At 38.7% G+C, this 19,164-nt stretch overlaps 1 protein-coding gene across 2 annotated transcripts in view; it reads left to right on the top strand.

The window, feature by feature from the left end:
- The window catches only part of LOC139465052 (rap guanine nucleotide exchange factor 4-like), an 87,853-nt gene that overhangs the window by 19,071 nt on the left and 49,618 nt on the right, over window positions 1-19,164 (top strand). For both annotated transcript variants that reach the window (XM_071246746.1, XM_071246747.1), the window contains exons 3-6: window positions 3,119-3,261; window positions 3,602-3,690; window positions 5,471-5,617; window positions 9,241-9,295. In XM_071246746.1, the coding sequence (XP_071102847.1) occupies window positions 3,119-3,261; window positions 3,602-3,690; window positions 5,471-5,617; window positions 9,241-9,295 (434 nt within the window). The remainder of the gene's footprint in view (window positions 1-3,118; window positions 3,262-3,601; window positions 3,691-5,470; window positions 5,618-9,240; window positions 9,296-19,164) is intronic.

Raw genomic sequence — 19,164 nt, forward strand, 5'->3', positions numbered from 1 at the left:
ACAAAGTTCTCCGCTTACTTGAATTAAGGTAGTCAGTATGTGAGGTGAGGTGAGGTGAGGTGAGGTGAGGTGAGGTGAGGTGAGGTGGGCTTTAACATTTTGATCAAGATTTTTGTGATGTGCATGTGTAAGAGTGAATATTATTCTACCCTATTTTTAATCCCGGGGATGAATTTCTCTCGTGTCAGGATGATTCTCTCTAGTGAATTTGTACCCTTAACAATTGCATCAACAGGAATGATGGAAGAAAAATTAACTGAATATTTGTAAAAATGTTCTTAGAACTATAATGCTACACCTTATGCTGGCTGAAATATATGACATGGTCTCTGGTGTGTTTCTGGGCTCGATCGTATGTCCCTTCTATACCCCTCCTATAGACCAGATTCCACTTCTCATATCGATTGCATTTGCTTCAAACAATAGGGTGGTTTCCAGTCAAGATGATCTGATCGATGATCAAGATCTATATTGTAATAAAACAATTACCTCGCAAACTATGTCAAAACATGTGAGCATCTTGAATAAAAACGTGAAACGATTTGGAAAAGGTGTGTCAAAGCCCAGTTGACGGTACACATCCTTTGCAAATCCTGAAATCGGCTGAAATCTGCACGTTGAAATACATGTTGTTTACAAACCAGAAGTCAATTTCGTTATGCAACTTTGATTGGATTAATGCAAATACTTGTTAGTCCAGTATGAGAGGTCTGAGGTATAAATTTTTAGTTTCATTTAATGACCTACTTCGATGTTTTTTCACTGCAGTGTTAATTGTGGAATATGCACTTTTTGTAAAAATCAGTTATGGACGTGTGAAAGTGGGGGTGCATAGAGACACAAACAATTTGTTTTGATATTTTTATCTGAAGCGAAAACATTACCCCCAGCACATAGCATCTGAAATTGCATGTCAAGAAGGAAGTATGTGAGTTAATCCCGTTATTTCACTATTTTGTAACAAAAAGGGTTCAGTTCATTTCTCATTTTGAGTTTTAATCCATTTTCTTAATTTTATTCAATATTTCAACAGCTTTGTTTACATTAATTTTGTCTAAATCCTGTGTGATCTGATCAGGCAGAACAGTAAAAGTCGCCATCATTTATAGCAACATCGATTTACCATTGCGGTCACTTAAAACAAATCATAGTGAAGAGAATGCATGTCATAATGCCATACTTTGTCTCCTAACAAGATATGATTGTCTTTTTCATAGTTTTCCATATATGCCATTGTTAACTGGTGGATCTCAAGCAGTTAATTGGCAAATTGTGTGTGTTTTCAATACAGTGTCTGTCATGGTGTGTGTTCAATACAGTATCTGTCATGGTGTGTGTTCAATACATTGTCTATCCTGGTGTGTGTTCAATACAGTATCTGTCATGGTGTGTTTTCAATACATTGTCTATCCTGGTGTGTGTTCAATACAGTATCTGTCCTGGTGTGTTTTCAATACATTCTCTATCCTGGTGAGTGTTCAATACAGTATCTGTCATGGTGTGTTTTCAATACATTGTCTATCCTGGTGTGTGTTCAATACAGTATCTGTCATGGTGTATGTTCAATACATTGTCTATCCTGGTGTGTGTTCAATACAGTATCTGTCATGGTGTGTGTTCAATACATTGTCTATCCTGGTGTGTGTTCAATACAGTATCTGTCCTGGTGTGTGTTCAATACATTGTCTATCCTGGTGTGTGTTCAATACAGTATCTATCCTGGTGTGTGTTCAATACAGTATCTATCCTGGTGTGTGTTCAATACATTGTCTATCCTGGTGTGTGTTCAATACAGTATCCATCATGGTGTGTGTTCAATACATTGTCTATCCTGGTGTGTGTTCAATACAGTATCTATCATGGTGTGTGTTCAATACATTGTCTATCCTGGTGTGTGTTCAATAAAGTATCTATCCTGGTGTGTGTTCAATACATTCTCTATCCTGGTGTGTGTTCAATACAGTATCTATCCTGGTGTGTGTTCAGTACAGTATCTGTCATGGTGTGTGTTCAATACAGTATCTATCCTGGTGTGTGTTCAATACAGTATCTATCCTGGTGTGTGTTCAATACATTGTCTATCCTGGTGTGTGTTCAATAAAGTATCTATCCTGGTGTGTGTTCAATACAGTATCTGTCATGGTGTGTGTTCAATACAGTATCTGTCCTGGTGTGTGTTCAATACATTGTCTATCCTGGTGTGTGTTCAATAAAGTATCTATCCTGGTGTGTGTAGAATACAGTATCTGTCCTGGTGTGTGTTCAATACAGTATCTATCCTGGTGTGTGTTCAATACATTGTCTATCCTGGTGTGTGTTCAATACAGTATCTATCCTGGTGTGTGTTCAATACATTGTCTATACTGGTGTGTGTTCAATACAGTATCTATCCTGGTGTGTGTTCAATACATTGTCTATCCTGGTGTGTGTTCAATACAGTATATGTCATGGTGTGTGTTTAATACATTGTCTGTCCTGGTGTGTGTTCAATGCATTGTCTATCCTGGTGTGTGTTCAATACATTGTCTATCCTGGTGTGTGTTCAATGCATTGTCTATCCTGGTGTGTGTATCTGTCATGGTGTGCGTTCAATACATTGTCTATCCTGGTGTGTGTTGAATACAGTATCTGTCATGGTGTGTGTTCAATACAGTATCTGTTATGGTGTGTTTTCAATACAGTATCTGTCATGGTGTGTGTTTAATACAGTATCTGTCATGGTGTGTGTTCAATACATTGTCTATCCTGGTGTGTGTTCAATAAAGTATCTATCCTGGTGTTTGTTCAATACAGTATCTGTCATGGTGTGTGTTTAATACAGTATCTGTAATGGTGTGTGTTTTCAATACAGTATCTGTCATGGTGTGTGTTCAACACCGTATCTGTCATGGTGTGTGTTCAATACATTGTCTCTCCTGGTGAGTGTTCAATACAGTATCTATCCTGGTGTGTGTTCAATACAGTATCTGTCATGGTGTGTGTTCAATACAGTATCTATCCTGGTGTGTGTTCAGTACAGTATCTGTCATGGTGTGTGTTCAATACAGTATCTGTCATGGTGTGTGTTCAGTACAGTATCTGTGCTGGTGTGTTTTCAGTCCTGATCTGTCTGTTGCAGGCCGGCAGACCGGAGTGGGGAGGACCTCGACATCATCTACTCCCGCCTTAAAGACATCAAGGCTCTGGAGAAGTTCCATCCTCTGCTGCTGCAACAGATCTGTTACTATGGTTACTACGAGGACCTGGAGAAGGGTGTCACATGTGGGTTGTTCGGGATTCCACCATTTATTTTAAAAATAAGTCAATCAGAGGTTTCAAATCATAATTTACCTCTTCTAATTAAAACTCCTGATTTGACTGCCACTGAAACTAACTCTTATAGATCAAGGTATTTCTCAATAATTGTCTGTAGGCATTTTGAAATAATAATATGTACAATTATGAGATGCAAAATCATCACAAACAAAGACTCTCCATAATGGGCCTCATGAGAACATTTGTAATTTACATGCTACTTTTCCTGCTATGATGTTATTGAGTGGTGAGATTGCTGACATGTTCGGTGCCACCTTGCTGATGGTGTTGCTGCTGTGTTGTGCAGTGTTCCGTCAGGGCGATGTAGGCACCAACTGGTACACCGTTCTGTCCGGTTCCCTGGAGGTCACAGTATCGGAGTCTGGCAATCAGAAGGTAGGACTTAACCATCCTGTGACAGTCCAAACTCAATATTGATGTTCTTGATGAATGTGCGGTAACCGGTGCCAGAGCAATGTGCATTGGTTTTAATTAAGAATTGACTTTCATTTGAGTTCATTGAGTATATGAACGTTCATTGAGTAATCTCTAGGGGGATTCCGGGCAGAATAGGTCCCAGTACCCAATACTTGTTCTCAAGAGAGTTGTTTTCTATTTACCCCATGCTTGTCTCCCAGCCGTGATTCCGGGGAAGAATAGGTCCCATGTACCCTGGTCATGCTTGTCTTCTTGTGGGAATTTCAGCGAACAATAGGTCCCCAATACACCAAGCTTGTGTCACTGTGGTGATTCCGGGCAGAATAGGTCCCAAGTTCTCTAGTCATGCTTTTCTTCCTGTGGGGATCCTGGGGCCATAATAAGGCCCCAGTACCTTACACTTGTCTCCCTGTGGGGAATCAGGGTCACAATAGACATCCAGTACCACATGCTTGTCTCCCTGTGGGAATTCCTGTGAACAATAGGTCCCCAGTACTCCACACTTGTCCCCCTGTGGGGATCGATCGCAGAATAGGTCCCCAGTACCTCATGCTTGTCTCCTGATTCGGATTAAAGGGCGAAAAAGGTCCCCAGTACTCCATGTATGTACCCCTGTGGGAATTTCTGTGAACAATAAGTCCCCAGTACTCCATGCTCATCTTCCTGTGGGAATTCCTGGGAACAATAAGTCCCCAGTACTCCATGCTCATCTTCCTGTGGGAATTCCTGGGAACAATAGGTGCCTTGTACTCCATGTTCGTCTTCCTGTGGGAATTCCTGGTAACATTAGGTGCCTTGTACTCCATGCTCATCTTCCTGTGGGAATTCCTGGGAACAATAGGTGCCTTGTACTCCATGTTTGTCCCCCTGTGGGAATTCCAGGGCAGAATAGGTCCCAGTTCTCCATGCTTGTCCTCCTGTGGGGATCCTGTGGCAGAGGATTGGGTAGTTACAATATGTGAACAGGCTAGTTGTGTGTTGTCATACCTGTATGACTTGGATCGTACCTGGATCAGACCACAAGCTTTGTTTTGTCTTGCTCAGACTTGTTTATTTATGAGCTGTTGTTCTGTAGCTGTCATATTGCTAACTATGGCGTCAAACAGCATTCAGTCACTTCATAGCAAGCCTGTACAGATTTGGCATGGTTTGATGTTTGGCTGGAGTGGAAATTCATACTTCAATGAACTAATTCAGTGTCATTTGTTGTGTCGTCGAAGTTGTCCGTGATTTTTCATTGTCCGTAAACATTTTACTATTTTGACTTTCAATATGGCCAGCAGTTAGTCATCTTTGATGAAGAACAAGAAAAAATATATAATATTCTTCTAAAATACTTACGGATCATGATGCTTGGTGGTTAAATGTTCACCTTATGTAGCAACGAGTTTGTCCAAGCAAGCAGTGACAAGCAACTTGGTGTAATACAAACCTATTTTGCCATGGAATACCCACAGGGTGACGAAAAGATTGGTGTACTGAAAACCAATTGTGCCATCTGTGGGATGAATCAACACCCTGCTACATATCAATTTCTAAGACAATGTCAATATTTGTTTTTTAATTAGGGTCGATGGGGTAGCCTAAAGGTTAAAGCATTTGCTTGTCATGATGAAGATCTGGGTTCGAATTCCCACAAGGGTGCAATGTGTGAAGCCAATATCTGGTGTCCCCCACCGTGATATTGCTAAAAGTGCCATAAAAACAATACTCACGATCACAAACATCTCCATTTCAGGATGCTGTGACACTGTGTATCCTGGGAGCAGGAACATCATTTGGCGAAGCAATCCTCACCAACAAACCACATCATGCAACAGTAATTACACGGGACTACACAGAACTCATTCGTGTCGAGCAAAAAGACTTTAAAATACTGTGGGATGTAAGTAGTATGACAATTTTCTATCAGTATTATCATGTATTTGAAGTATGATATTGAAGGTTGTCATTGAACACTACACTGAGCCGATAAGTTGCTCCCAAAATTATACATCAAGGCTGTCATTAGTGGTCGTTGGTAGTTTCTACTGCATGTGATATATACTAATGAAACACTGGGCACTAACTGTTAACAAAGAAATAAGTCAACCTTTAAATTTGCTGCTGATTTGAGTTATTACCAGTGTAAATATTTTGAATTTTCTCAAGTTCAAATGAACATGTCACCATGGTCACTATCACTTATTTTTGAAAAAAAAAAGTTTTTTAGCCCTACCAAAAATCTCAGTCCCAAGGATTCAAATGGTCAGACTATTAAAATGTGATTGTACTAAGATCACTTTGTGCATGTGGACCCAGAGACCACAGTGCTGATAATGATGATTGTAAGTCAATGTTAAAGCATGGAAGTTACGATTATCTAAGTGCTAAGATCGCTTTGTGCATGTGGACCCAGGGACCCATTTCACTGCGCTATGATGATTGAAAGTCTATAGTAAGCATGGGAGTTATGTTAGTGCTAAAATCGCTTTGTGGAACAGACCTTTGTCCTACAAGATATCCAATGAGAAGTAATTGTTGAATTGAAGCAGGATTTTGACCATGTTTACTTTTGATTGAAAAATATGACGCAGTATCAGCAATATTGATTCAATGAAACAAGGAAATCAGCCAGTATCAGATTCCAGCACCATCTTTCAATAAGTGGCCATGTCTAGTTTTGCTAACATTCTATGCAAAATATTTAGTGGTTACTCATAACACCACATTTTCAAGCCCAGCAAAAATATCTCATATACAACACCGCTTTCTTTATGCTTTCACTTAATCTAATGAGGTCTTGAAAAAATATATGTTATATCACTGATGGTTATTTGAAGGAGTTCTGTAGCCTTTGGATGTTTCTAAAGGTCACAACTCCAGGCTGAGCCCATAGATGTATGTGTACAAGCCCTTAGTACCGGGCTTCTTGCTATAAATGTGCATCATATTCTTACTCTCTTCATATGCTCTTGCTCTATGCATTTTCTGTACACATATGTACTTCTTGCTCTGTACATATGCTCTATACATATGTACTACTTGCTCTGTACATATGCTCTATACATATGTACTACTTGCTCTGTACATGTGCTCTATACATATGTACTACTTGCTCTGTACATATGCTCTATACATATGTACTACTTGCTCTGTACATATGCTCTATACATATGTACTACTTGCTCTGTACATATGCTCTATACATATGTACTACTTGCTCTGTACATATGCTCTATACATATGTACTACTTGCTCTGTACATATGCTCTATACATATGTACTACTTGCTCTGTACATATGCTCTATACATATGTACTACTTGCTCTGTACATATGCTCTATACATATGTACTACTGGCTCTGTACATATGCTCTATACATATGTACTACTTGCTCTGTACATATGCTCTATACATATGTACTACTTGCTCCATACATGTGGACCCATGGGGATTGCGGATAAGCATATCGGTCCCCAGTCCGGTGACTTATGCTTGTTGTAAAAGCCAAGGTCAGGCTTGGTGACTTGGTTGATGCTTGTCATGGTATCCCAGTTGCCTTGATCGATGCTCATAATGTCAATCACTGGTACTATCTTGACTTGACACATCTAGTTACAGTCACATGGTTAGAATATTTCGGCATTAAACAAGGAACAAAACAAAACCAAAAATGCATATGCTTCAATACATGTGCTCCTTCCTCAATACATGTGCTCCTTCCTCAATACATGTGCTCCTTCTTCAATACATGTGCTCCTTCCTCAATACATGTGCTCCTTCCTCAGTACATGTGCTCCTTCCTCAATACATGTGCTCCTTCCTCAATACATGTGCTCCTTCCTCAATACATGTGCTCCTTCCTCAGTACATGTGCTCCTTCCTCAATACATGTGCTCCTTCCTCAATACATGTGCTCCTTCCTCAATACATGTGCTCCTTCCTCAATACATGTGCTCCTTCCTCAGTACATGTGCTCCTTCCTCAGTACATGTGCTCCTTCCTCAATACATGTGCTCCTTCCTCAGTGCATGTGCTCCTTCCTCAATACATGTGCTCCTTCCTCAATACATGTGCTCCTTCCTCAATATATGTGCTCCTTCCTCAATACATGTGCTCCTTCCTCAATACATGTGCTCCTTCCTCAATACATGTGCTCCTTCCTCAGTACATGTGCTCGTTCCTCAATACATGTGCTCCTTCCTCAATACATGTGCTCCTTCCTCAATACATGTGCTCCTTCCTCAATACATGTGCTCCTTCCTCAATATATGTGCTCCTTCCTCAATACATGTGCTCCTTCCTCAGTACATGTGCTCCTTCCTCAGTACATGTGCTCCTTCCTCAATACATGTGCTCCTTCCTCAATACATGTGCTCCTTCCTCAATACATGTGCTCCTTCCTCAGTACATGTGCTCCTTCCTCAATACATGTGCTCCTTCCTCAATACATGTGCTCCTTCCTCAGTACATGTGCTCCTTCCTCAATACATGTGCTCCTTCCTCAATACATGTGCTCCTTCCTCAGTACATGTGCTCCTTCCTCAATACATGTGCTCCTTCCTCAGTACATGTGCTCCTTCCTCAATACATGTGCTCCTTCCTCAATACATGTGCTCCTTCCTCAGTACATGTGCTCCTTCCTCAATACATGTGCTCCTTCCTCAATGCATGTGCTCCTTCCTCAATGCATGTGCTCCTTCCTCAGTACATGTGCTCCTTCCTCAGTACATGTGCTCCTTCCTCAGTACATGTGCTCCTTCCTCAATACATGTGCTCCTTCCTCAATACATGTGCTCCTTCCTCAGTACATGTGCTCCTTCCTCAATACATGTGCTCCTTCCTCAATACATGTGCTCCTTCCTCAATACATGTGCTCCTTCCTCAATACATGTGCTCCTTCCTCAGTACATGTGCTCCTTCGTCAGTACATGTGCTCCTTCCTCAATACATGTGCTCCTTCCTCAATGCATGTGCTTTCATGATGATCATTAAATAACATTTGTTCACAATTTTGTTCCTTTCCACAGTTTCTTGCTTTACATTAAATACAGTATACTGGAGGCCTCTCTCAATCTTACTGTTTATTTTTTGTGAAATTAATTTAAACTTTTAACCTTGAAGTACATGTTTACCATCTGATGATTGAGCCAGCAACCATATACTTGGCAGGCGTTTCTGCCTCCATGTTGAATGCATGACAGCCGATCTGTAGATGTCCAGGACACTGACACACTCACTGTTCACTCACTTGCCCCAGGGGGAACATGTACAAATCAATTACAAGAAGTCATTTGGTTATTTGGGCCATGTGATAAGGTCAGTAACCACAGAAATTTGCTGCCCTAGGATGAACTGAATATTTTCTTGTTTGAAGGATTAATGTTTCAAGGTTCTGGTTTGATGAGCGAAAATGCCTGTTTCCCTGACGGTGCCAGTGTGAATGTTACTCCCCTGCAAGCACCATCAGTAGGATTCCTACCTGCCTGTCATTGTGTCTGCACTATCTTGTGTTTGTGTTTCAGAGAAACAAACAGTTAATGGAGGGAGTACTGACACCTCTAAGTGCCTTGCCTCTAGGTGAGTTCATTGTACAAGTGGTTGTAGTTGTGTGGATTAAGGACAGACTTGGGCCAGGTGTGTAGGGCTTATGTAGGTATATGTCACTGGGTGTCATAACATTACAATATCTTCATGGGATCATTATGAAAATGGTTCAAAAGATTGTTAATTGCATGGCGTCTTAGTTGTAGTTAACATTTGGTTGATTTTCCTTGTGTGCATTATTGTGTTAACATTTGGTTGATTTTCCTTGTGTGCATTGTGTTAACATTTGGTTGATTTTCTTTGTGTGCATTGTGTTAACAATTTGGTTGATTTTTCTTGTGTGCATTGTGTTAACATTTGGTTGATTTTCCTTGTGTGCATTGTGTTAACATTTGGTTGATTTTCCTCGTGTGCATTGTGTTAACATTTGGTTGATTTTCCTCGTGTACATTGTGTTAACAATTTGGTTGATTTTCCTTGTGTGCATTGTGTTAACATTTGGTTCAGTTGTCATGGAAGCATAGAATAGCAGTGTGTTTAGATCATGCAAAATCATTTTCACAGTTTGTTAAGACAGTGTCACGCCATCCTAGAATAAATAATAGTCTTTGTGAAAAACTCTGAAGATGGTGTGACAGGATGCTCACTCATAAATGAGCCCAAGCAGTTTGTATAGACTGTCCCAAATCATCTTCACAGTTTGTATTACAGATGGTATTACAAGAATAATGATAAATATACTTTGGGAAAAACACTGAAGATGGATATGGCAACAGGCTCTCAATTCATTAGCCTCTTAAGACTATGCAAAAACATCCCTATTTCGTTTCCCCTACATTGGTACAATGTGTAAACTTCTGGTGTCATAATGCGGCATAAAACAAAATGCACTCACTGTTTGAGACAGAATATTTTCTGATGACTCCTTAAAGCCATACCATTTATTTTTCTCTGAAATGATGAACATTTATGTTTTAATCACAACTCATTATTCAGTACATCCATTATGTCTCGCAATCAGTTTATTAACTGTTATTTAAAAGACCCTTTTCGTTCTTTAAGACCTTTTCACGAACACCTGGTGTCATCACTAGTTGATAGTGGTTCTTGGACACATGCTTGTGGTGTGGTCAGTTGTACAGTACAATCTGGTTTTGGCAGAGATTTCTTTGTATTATGGAAAGGGTTTTGTTGCTTTTATTCCATCACAAAAAGATGGCATGGGTTACAAGCCCGGTTGTCTGAGGTGCTGCACTTAGCTGTGCAGAGATGCATCCCTTTGGTATGCCAGATACCTATGATCCAGATTATGTTTCTAGGTCTGTCAGCACCACACCCATGCTTGTGGGTTTCACCAAAGTAGTAAACGTCTGAGACCTGCCTCACCGGTTTTCCTCCACATGAAGCTGACTCGACAGGATATCACAGAATAAATTTCAGATTGGCATGAAACCAAACTCCCTCACACTCACTCCAATACAGACTCATCAAGGTCCATGTCAGAATAAGTCTTCAGCAACCATTGCTTGCCGTAAGAGGTTACTATACTTGTCATAATGGGCGACTAACGGGATCAGGTGTTCAGGCTCGCTGACTTGGTTGATGCATGTCATCATATCCCTATTGCATAGATCAGTGCTCATGATATCAATCTCTGGATTGTCTGGTCCAGACTTGATTATTTATAGACCGCCATCATAAAGCTGGAATATTGCTGAGTGCGGCGTTAAACAACAGGCAAACACTCCAATCCATAACCAGCTTATGTTGTAACCATGGTACGGTCGTGCCACGTTTATACGGACACTTGCGTCATTTCACAATTCATCCGTATGAACGAATTTCCCTATAACTGAAACCAGCTTCTTACTGGAAGAGTTACTTCTCTTCAGTTATGCAACTCATGACAGATGACAGAGCAAACAGATACATCCACTCAATTTATTCAAGACATATACGTTTCAAAAAATCTGACTCTGCCCTCCACAGACGCCATATTTATCGAATGGGATTACATGTACAATAAACAAGCTCGTCTCAAACGTAACTCAGTGTCACTCGGTTAATTGACTTCTCACGAATCAAAGGATTACCACCAGCGGAAGTGTATTGTCCGGGTCAGTGAGACAATTTTGTGTGCATTTCAGAGTTTTGTGTATGAAAATGACCATTCGGTTCCGGAAACTGAATTTCCGTATATACGGGTAAATTTATATAGTAATTATTTCGTTTTGAATGAAAATCGTCCGGGAACCAAGGTTTCCGGATATCTGAAGTCTGTTTAAGCGGGGCATGACTGTATCCACTTGTACATGAACATTTGTCAACGGGATCCACTTGCACTGGATGTTTACATCAGAGAGTGTCAGCTTGCAAATGACATGATACAAATCACGTTCCATCCTATTAGCTGACATCATCTTGACCTTGATAAGCATGATACCAATTAGGCGTTGCTGTGGAAGTTTGTTGCACAGCTTTGAAATAGATAGGTGCCGATAAAACAGGCTTTTTGATTGTCCCCTTTGACTAACAGATGTTGTAGTGTTTAGCTAACACTTTGGGACGTATTATAATTAGCTAACACTTATGGATGTGTTATAATTGGCTAACACTTATAGACATGTTATGATTGATAACACTTAAGGACTTGTTATGATTGGCTAATACTTATGAACATGCTATGGTTGGCTAACACTTATAGACATGTTATGATTGCTGACACTTACGGACGTGTTATGATTGGCTAACACTTATAGACATGTTATGATTGCTAACACTTATGGACATGTTATGGTTGGCTAACACTTATGGACATGTTATGATTGGCTAACACTTATGGACGTGTTATGGTTGGCTAAAACTTATTGACATGTTATGGTTGGCTAACACTTATGGACGTGTTATGGTTGGCTAACACTTATGGACATGTTATGGTTGGCTAACACTTATGGACATGTTATGGTTGGCTAACACTTATGGACATGTTATGATTGGCTAACACTTATGGACGTGTTATGGTTGGCTAACACTAATGGACATGTTATGATTGGCTAACACTTATGGATGTGTTATGGTTGGCTAAAACTTATTGACGTGTTATGGTTGGCTAACACTTATGGACGTGTTATGGTTGGCTAACACTTATGGACATGTTATGGTTGGCTAACACTTATGGACGTGTTATGGTTGGCTAACACTTATGGACATGTTATGGTTGGCTAACACTTATGGATGTGTTATGGTTGGTTAACACTTATGGACATGTTATGGTTGGCTAACACTTATCCTGAAGAGCGAGGTAGGCCAAGCAGGAAGTCTTAGACACACTGACTATATGTTCCATGACAAATGCTTATTTTTCACTCTGTCTTCCTTCTTAAAGTGACCTCTTCGCTAAAAACTTTGTGTTTTTCAGTGGTAGACCTGAAAGTACTTTCGTAACCTTTTAACTTCTATGAACACAGCATGATGCCTTATCAAATTTACATCAGTGATACAGAAGTTTTGAAAAACTAGAAACTTATAACCTGATCAATCCGAGCAAGAAATTAGATCAACAGCTACAATATCAGAGTGCATTTCTGGGTGCCATTATACAAAGCAATCTTAGCACAATGATGATCGTAGCTCCCATACTTTAACATAGCATTACGATTGAGGTTGTTTTGTACATTTACAGCATCCAGGACATTAAGCTTCTGTTTCTATTTCTGTTTCTCTTGAATGGAATTGATGGGTTGAGGTTGTGGAGATTTTATCAGTGATATTCCAGGCTCTCGATGTGAGACAACATTAGATTATCACTTATTAATATACTGAGGATCTGACAAAATGGCATTCAACAAACTCATCTGCCTAAAATAGACACTCCGTCCAGAGACCATATATGAACATTTGGCCTCTGCTGCGTCTTACACTCTACAAGCAACTTGTGCGTGTGTTATGTATGGATGGAAGGATTCAGTGTCCATCTTTGACAGAAATAGGAAAACACAGTCAAAATCAATACAGGTGACCTTTCATATGAATTATGCTTCTAAAATTCCAGAATTGGATGCGTATCAATATTTAATCAAAGGTTTATTTTGGGCTGACAGTTAATGTAAATGTAAGATAATCCAGGAAAAGGCTACTTCTCAGGATGGAGACAACTGAAGACATATCTCTAACATCTGGTGATGATTAGTAAGCAAGGCCGGTTAGTGAATCAACATCTCCGTGTGTAACCTTATAGGAAATGTAGCTTTCGTGTTCTCTCATGTACACATGACAGTGAATATTGGGTTAGATAGTAAAGTAGGTGATGTGTTTTGTGATGGAGTGAGTGACGCCCACCTGCTGAGGTCATTGCATTTTAATCAATCCCAGTGATATATTTAGGTTTGATATAGTCAAAGTAGGAGATATTTTTTGCGATGTCCACCAACTTTTGTCATCAAAAATAATGTTACAAATAGAAATGGATTTTCAAAATGACCAAGTCATTTTTTGTTTACTTAGAGGCAGACAACTAAATCTCATTAAAACCCATGCCGGTATATAGTTGAGGCAAGGAAAAATAACTCTTTTGTAAATCCTTACAGTTTTTTATCCATAGAACTAAAACGGAAACCAGAATATCCAAAAATATTTATTGCTGTGTAAAACATTTTCACATATTTTAAAATGAAAAACATGTTTTCAGCTTTTCATGGCCTAAAAGTTTACATAAGCTGTTTTTGTTGTTTTTTCTGTGATGAACTTGAGGTTACCACATCTATTTAACATCTACATTCCATTTCTGTAGCAACATCATTGAGCCATGGTGTCATTGAAATACGCATTGTGACACACATACTGGACAGATCTTTTGATACAATATTCACTGTTAGCTCCCGGTAGCTTAGAAAACTTGACAAAGTGGGGCATTTTTTTTAACTGTACACAACAAGTTAAATTTGTTGTCGTAGGTTGAGTGTTAGAGAACAACCTTGGTTCAAACGATAATCATAAGCCCTACTATTGGCCAAGGGGCACTTACTGAGGAGCGGAGAACTTTATCATGATGGGAATAATTTTTTTGCAGTTTTTGCAGTTTTGTGTGCGAAAATGGCAATTAATGTAGACATAATTCAATCATTTCGTATCCATATGTGATGTCAAATACAGATACAGTTTGTTTTAAAAGAGGATACAATGAAAAATATGATATGAATGGATTAATTTGGGAAACATTTTGCATTAGTTTTGTTGATCAATTAATTGTTATTGTTTTTGAAAATATGATTAAGTTACTTTTTTTTATATGTCAACATAATTTGTATGCTTCACCACGTACACCACCCCCACACCCCCACCACCCTCATAGCCACTCTGGATCCATGGTGATTAAATGATAAGCTTGAGCCTTGTACTAATTAGTTTCACCAATTTACTTCTCTAATTGACTAGTGTAACCTGAGGCTGATCAGGCAATGTTCTCCAAAGACACACACAAAAGGCATGTGTCATTAGGAGATAAACATTATGTGTTTTGTAGATATGCACAAATCTTTGTGTAAGGATTGGGTGGTTTAATTATTTCAGAGGATCTTTATTCAAGGCAGACGTTTTTGTTTGGCAGCCATATATTTATTCAGAGAGGAGTTTGTATCAAGTTTTTTTAAATTTGTTTCAAATGTCTCTTTTGAAAGGAAACAGAAAGCAAATTATTTATTTCCATTTAATATCTACACATGTATTTATTCATTCATGGCATGTGTGCATTATTTTCTGCTTCGGTTGCCCTGGTGTTTATTCAAGGTGTTTATTCAAGGCTGGTGCTTATTGAAGATATGTGTTTATTCAAGGCAGATGTTTATTCAAGCGTTTAATTGAATGCAGGTGTTTATCAAGTGTTTACTCAAGGCAGGTTTTCATTCAAGGCAGGTGTTTATTCAAGACATGTGTTTGTTCAAGTGTTTATTCCAGGCAGGTGTTGACTCAATTCAGGTCTTCATTCAAGGCAGGTTTTCATTCAAGGCAGGTGTTTATTCAAGGCAGGTATTTATTCAAAACATGTGTTTATTCAGGACATGTGTTTGTTCAAGTGTTTATTCAAGACATGTGTTTGTTCAAGTGTTTATTCAATTCAGGTCTTCATTCAAGGCAGGTTATCATTCAAGGCAGGTCTTCATTCAAGGCAGGTATTTATTCAAGGCAGGTGTTTGTTCAAGTGTTTATTCAAGGCAGGTTTTTATTCAATTCAGGTCTTCATTCAAGGCAGGTTTTTATTCAAAACATGTGTTTATTCAGGACATGTGTTTGTTCAAGTGTTTATTCAAGGCAGGTGTTTATTCAAGACATGTGTTTGTTCAAGTGTTTATTCAATTCAGGTCTTCATTCAAGGCAGGTTATCATTCAAGGCAGGTCTTCATTCAAGGCAGGTATTTATTCAAGGCAGGTGTTTGTTCAAGTGTTTATTCAAGGCAGGTTTTTATTCAATTCAGGTCTTCATTCAAGGCAGGTTTTCATTCAAGGCAGGTATTTATTCAAGACATGTGTTTGTTCAAGTGTTTATTCGAGGCAGGTGTTTATTCAAGGCAGGTGTTCATTCAAGGCAGGTATTTATTCAAGACATGTGTTTGTTCAAGTGTATATTCAAGGCAGGTGTTCATTCAAGGCAGGTCTTCATTCAAGGCAGGTTTTCATTCAAGGCAGGTGTTTGTTCAAGTGTTTATTCAAGGCAGGTGTTCATTCAAGGCAGGTGTTCATTCAAGGCAGGTATTTATTCAAGGCAGGTTTTCATTCAAAGCAGGTGTTTATTGAAGGCAGGCAGGTGTTTACTCAAGGCGTGTTTATTCAAGACATATTTTTTCAATGCAAGTGTTCATTCAAGGCAGGTGTTAATTCAATTAAGGTTTTAATTCAAGGCAGTTTTTTATTCAAGACATGTGTTTGTTCAAGTGTTTTTTCAATGCAAGTGTTCATTCAAGGCAGGTGCTTATTCAAGGCAGGTGTTCATTCAAGGCAGGTTTTTATTCAAGACATGTGTTTGTTCAAGTGTTTATTCAAGGCAGGTGTTTATTCAAGGCAGGTGTTCATTCAAGGCAGGTGTTTATTCAAGGCAGGCAGGTGTTTACTCAAGGCAGGTGTTAATTCAAGACATGTGTTTTTCAATGCAAGTGTTCATTCAAGGCAGGTGTTTATTCAAGGCACATTACACAGGTTTCGTTGACAAAGGGGACTCTTTGGAAGATTATTAAAGTCTCCTGTACCAGTTGTGATTGTGAGAACTGATAATCTCATTAAATTCAGATCTTTTACTCCAAATATGATACCTCTCTGTGTCAAGATCTTACAACACCTGGAAGTCAAGACATTTGAACCATGAGCGAACTTTGACCACCCAATCAAAATGAAGGTCATGAAGGGTGTTTGGGCCAATCATATGTCAGGTTTCTTAAACAATGTAGCTTCATGTCTTTGCCACCACAATACAACTTTACCTTCAATATTGACTAACATCTAGTCATTGAAATGAACATATTTTACAGAAAAATCAGTTGTTAAATTATGGTTACAAAATATATTAAAAAACAGCCCAGATACTTACTCATTTTCAGATACTGCAGTAATATAGACTTGCAATACATTATAGACTTGCATGGGCTGTATTGGATATATTTGTTTCAGGGTCTGTATGACAGACTAACTTCAGAAATACACCCTTTTGTTTGTAGAGACCATACCTTTCAGAAATTACAGATTGGTTTCTTGTTTTAGTTTTCAGTACTCCTTGGTTGTATTTGTTTTCAAGATTCAGAAATCAACATACTTGTCTGAATGTTTAACTCACACAAAATGAGAATTTAGCTTCTAAATGCTGATTGGCTGATTACAAAATAACTTCATCTGATGCGATTTTCAATAGAGGTGTCGTCAGATCTACATGCATAGAGAAATCATATCAGGTTAGAATGTGTGAGCTGGCTGATTGTTAGTGACTTATGGTGCATTGATGAGGATGGTTGCTCATTATGTCAACCACTGGTTTGCCTTGCCTAGACTTGGTTATTGATAAGCCATCATGATCTGGCAGGAACATTGAGGATTGGTGTAAAACAACATTCACTCTTTGCTCACTCTCGAAGGATGTAAATACATGTGACATAGCTTGGCAGGAATAAAAAAGCAGCCAAATATGCCTGATTGACATGTTTATCTTTCAACTAACAACATCAAATAGGAAATAATCATTTTTAACATTAATATACACAAGGCTGGTTCAGATAAGATTTTGAGCCATGGAGTGTTCACCTACATATTATTATTCACATTGGGTATTTGTAGTTGTCTTTGGGTACTTTATATAGTTTCACACCCTTGGGTTCAGTCTGTTGGGTATTTTAAAACCAATCAGTAAATCGTTTTAACAAATAATTTGCTTAAAAAGCTGTTTCAGTTGACTTATTTTTGGTATCTGCTCTCATGTTTCCCTAAGAATGTCAAACGTCATGAAAGCCATGCACAGACACATTTACTTACTTTTTCATTCAACTCCAATTAATTAGGTTATGGTGATTTATTTTGCTGATTTTAGATAGATTATCTCCTTCCTATACTTATGCACATCCAGTCAAGTCTGTTTGGAAACAGATTAGTTTAGTATGAAATAGACAGCTGACACCTGAATTACCATAAGTGGGATTTCATGTTAAATTCTGGCATTAGTAAGCACTATAGCTGTAAACAGTGGTGTCTAGTTACTCGATCAATTGTGCTGAATTTGATGGTTAGATTTCAGTGTGCGGAATTCCTTGTATCAAAGTGTAAAATGCGTGGTTGAACTTGTAATGGGACAGTTAAAATATATCCCTATTCCATCTGGGCACACCTGAGTTGGCTTAATTATTAACAGGCTGCTACGATATATCTGGAATATTGCTGACTGTAGTGGTAATGTTGTGTCTAGTATTTTTGTAAAAGTAACCTGTTCAGCAAAATGCTGGGAAAAATAATTTGTCATCAGGTTTCACAAAATAATTTGTTCGATGGACATGCTGTCCCCACCCAGAATGCAGAATGCAGGCTTAGTAAGGTTTCCCAGGTGGTATAACTTGTTTCCATGACACATATGTAAATGATTAATTCTACCATGAATTTGGAATTTACTCGATTCTGATTGGTCAATCAGAGGCTATTAAATCACAATAAACCCCCTCTGATTAAAACAGCTGGTTCGACGGCCGCATCACCGCGGAAGCTAATATTCATAGAATAGTACTATTTTCAGTCATTGTCGGTAGGCATATTTAAATAATTATATCTAAAATTACAGGTTACAAAATGCACAGATGCGGTTACTACAATATTCAAAGGATGTGTTGCAATACATTTCGTGCAGAAAAACACAAAAGAAATCAACAAAGGGAATGTATTTCCATTTTGGAGACAACAGAGAGCTTGGAATTTTGGCGCTTTTCTATATACGACTGTGATGTCATATCTTTTGCGTCACAATGAGCGATATGACGTCATAATAGTGACGCGCGATGTGGAGCGAAAGCCTTGCAAAGCTTGCTTTGTTTTCTTTAGGGATGCCCACCTCATGTTAGCTTACCAAGTTGCTGTGGTTATATATGCTTTCAATGCCTTGTCATATGTTCGAGTGAAGTATTACAGTGTAAACAAACTGCTTGAGTATATACATCACAATATTTGGTTTGGCGATTCCGTCATTCAGATCGTTAACCCACTCAAAACACTGAACTTAACCGCTGCCGCTTCACTCAGTATATTTGCTAACACCAAAGAGTTCACGTTTTATTTAGTCATGGTAGAATGGAGATAAACATACTGTGTTTTCAATGTAGAGCTAGGTTACCGGTACCTGTAGATTTAACCACGCTAAATTTAACATTTGAAACCTCACGCTGCAC

Source organism: Haliotis cracherodii, unplaced genomic scaffold, assembly GCF_022045235.1.
Source record: "Haliotis cracherodii isolate W230 unplaced genomic scaffold, xgHalCrac1.p SCAF_17, whole genome shotgun sequence".
Classification (NCBI taxonomy): Eukaryota; Metazoa; Mollusca; class Gastropoda; order Lepetellida; family Haliotidae; genus Haliotis; species Haliotis cracherodii.